General features: G+C 43.1%; 1 protein-coding gene across 1 annotated transcript in view; it reads left to right on the top strand.

The window, feature by feature from the left end:
• ano2b (anoctamin 2b) overlaps positions 1–1,280 on the top strand; it is a 60,508-nt gene that overhangs the window by 36,051 nt on the left and 23,177 nt on the right. Inside the window, 1 exon segment of the mRNA XM_035673071.1 lies at positions 794–936. Coding sequence (XP_035528964.1) covers positions 794–936 — 143 coding nt within the window.

Genomic DNA, 1,280 nt, shown 5'->3' with positions numbered 1-1,280 from the left:
TGTGTGTGTGTGTGTGATAATAACCACATAAATAATGCAGTCAAGCATTTAGCTGCTTTTATTAGTTTTTTTACAAGCAGTGCATACAGTCTGTGTTTTGTCCATTCACAGAAGTCAGACATACATCATATTACACATATGCTTTATCTGCACACTCAGATACTGTGTGTGGAAATTATGTCATGTACTTCAATCACACACAATAACTCGCTGTGTTTCCCAGAAGCAGTTTGTCAGCATGACACAGCTTCACTTTTCACTCTAATGCCAATCTGCGGCTTACTTTCTTCTAAGGCGTCCACATTTCTTTGAAAACAGTCAGCTTCTGGTTGTTCGTGCGGTTGGTTCGCAATGAAATGTTTAGCATTACTCTACCTGTGTAAATACTAGCTTGTCTATTATGTTTCACAAGCAGAGACCGTTTCGACCTCTTTTGTTCCAGGGAAAGTTTACTGAGTACACATCTCAAGCAACAGCACCACCCTGCTTCACAATCACAGATGAAAAAACATTCTGGTTCAGTTCCTTGTAAAATAAATACGGTGTTTGTTTGGGAGACACATTTCTTTTTCATTGGAATTAGGATTTGAAATGTCAGCTGCAGTAAAGGTGCCAAGTGCAACGTCTCTGTACCACCATGCCAGAGGTGTAGAATTAGTAAGACATTCAGTGAGTGGCTGAAATCAGTCACTTTGGCAGGTGATCCAGTGTACATTTGTTTATACTTTCGATTACATTTACAGTGTTTATTTTCACATGAAACTTTTTCCACCTTCTCCCCCCACCCTGACAGGAAGTTGAAGAAGTTGGTGCGTGCGATAAAGGATAAAGGATCCGCAGAGAAGGAGAAGGAGCAGGAGAGGCCTCCACAGCAGTGGAACCTGGACTACGCCCTGGCTCCCTTTGAAGGCCTCACACCTGAGTACATGGAGATGAGTGAGTCTGCGCAAACACACACACACACACACACACACCACCACACACACAGCACAGAAAAATAGCCCCTCGACGGGACAAAGAGCGAAGCCATTTAGCCACCAACGTACGCTTCAAACGAGTACTCTTGTACATCACTGAGAGGTGTTATGTAAAATTTATCTGCGTGCCCCAACATGACCTTTCCAGCCAAACGTGCACACCTTGACTGAAGAGCATAGGGATGTAGGTTGTATTTGCTTATTGTTCATAAAGACCGCACCTTATGAGCAGCAGTTGTTAAAACAACCTAGGTTTATGTTGACATGGCCAGGACCAGAGACGTGAATTATGGCTCTTGACAC

This window comes from Morone saxatilis, unplaced genomic scaffold, assembly GCF_004916995.1.
Source record: "Morone saxatilis isolate NCDOM2014 unplaced genomic scaffold, NCSU_SB_2.0 Contig10, whole genome shotgun sequence".
NCBI lineage: Eukaryota > Metazoa > Chordata > Actinopteri > Moronidae > Morone > Morone saxatilis.
This window is presented reverse-complemented; position numbering and strand designations above follow the sequence as displayed.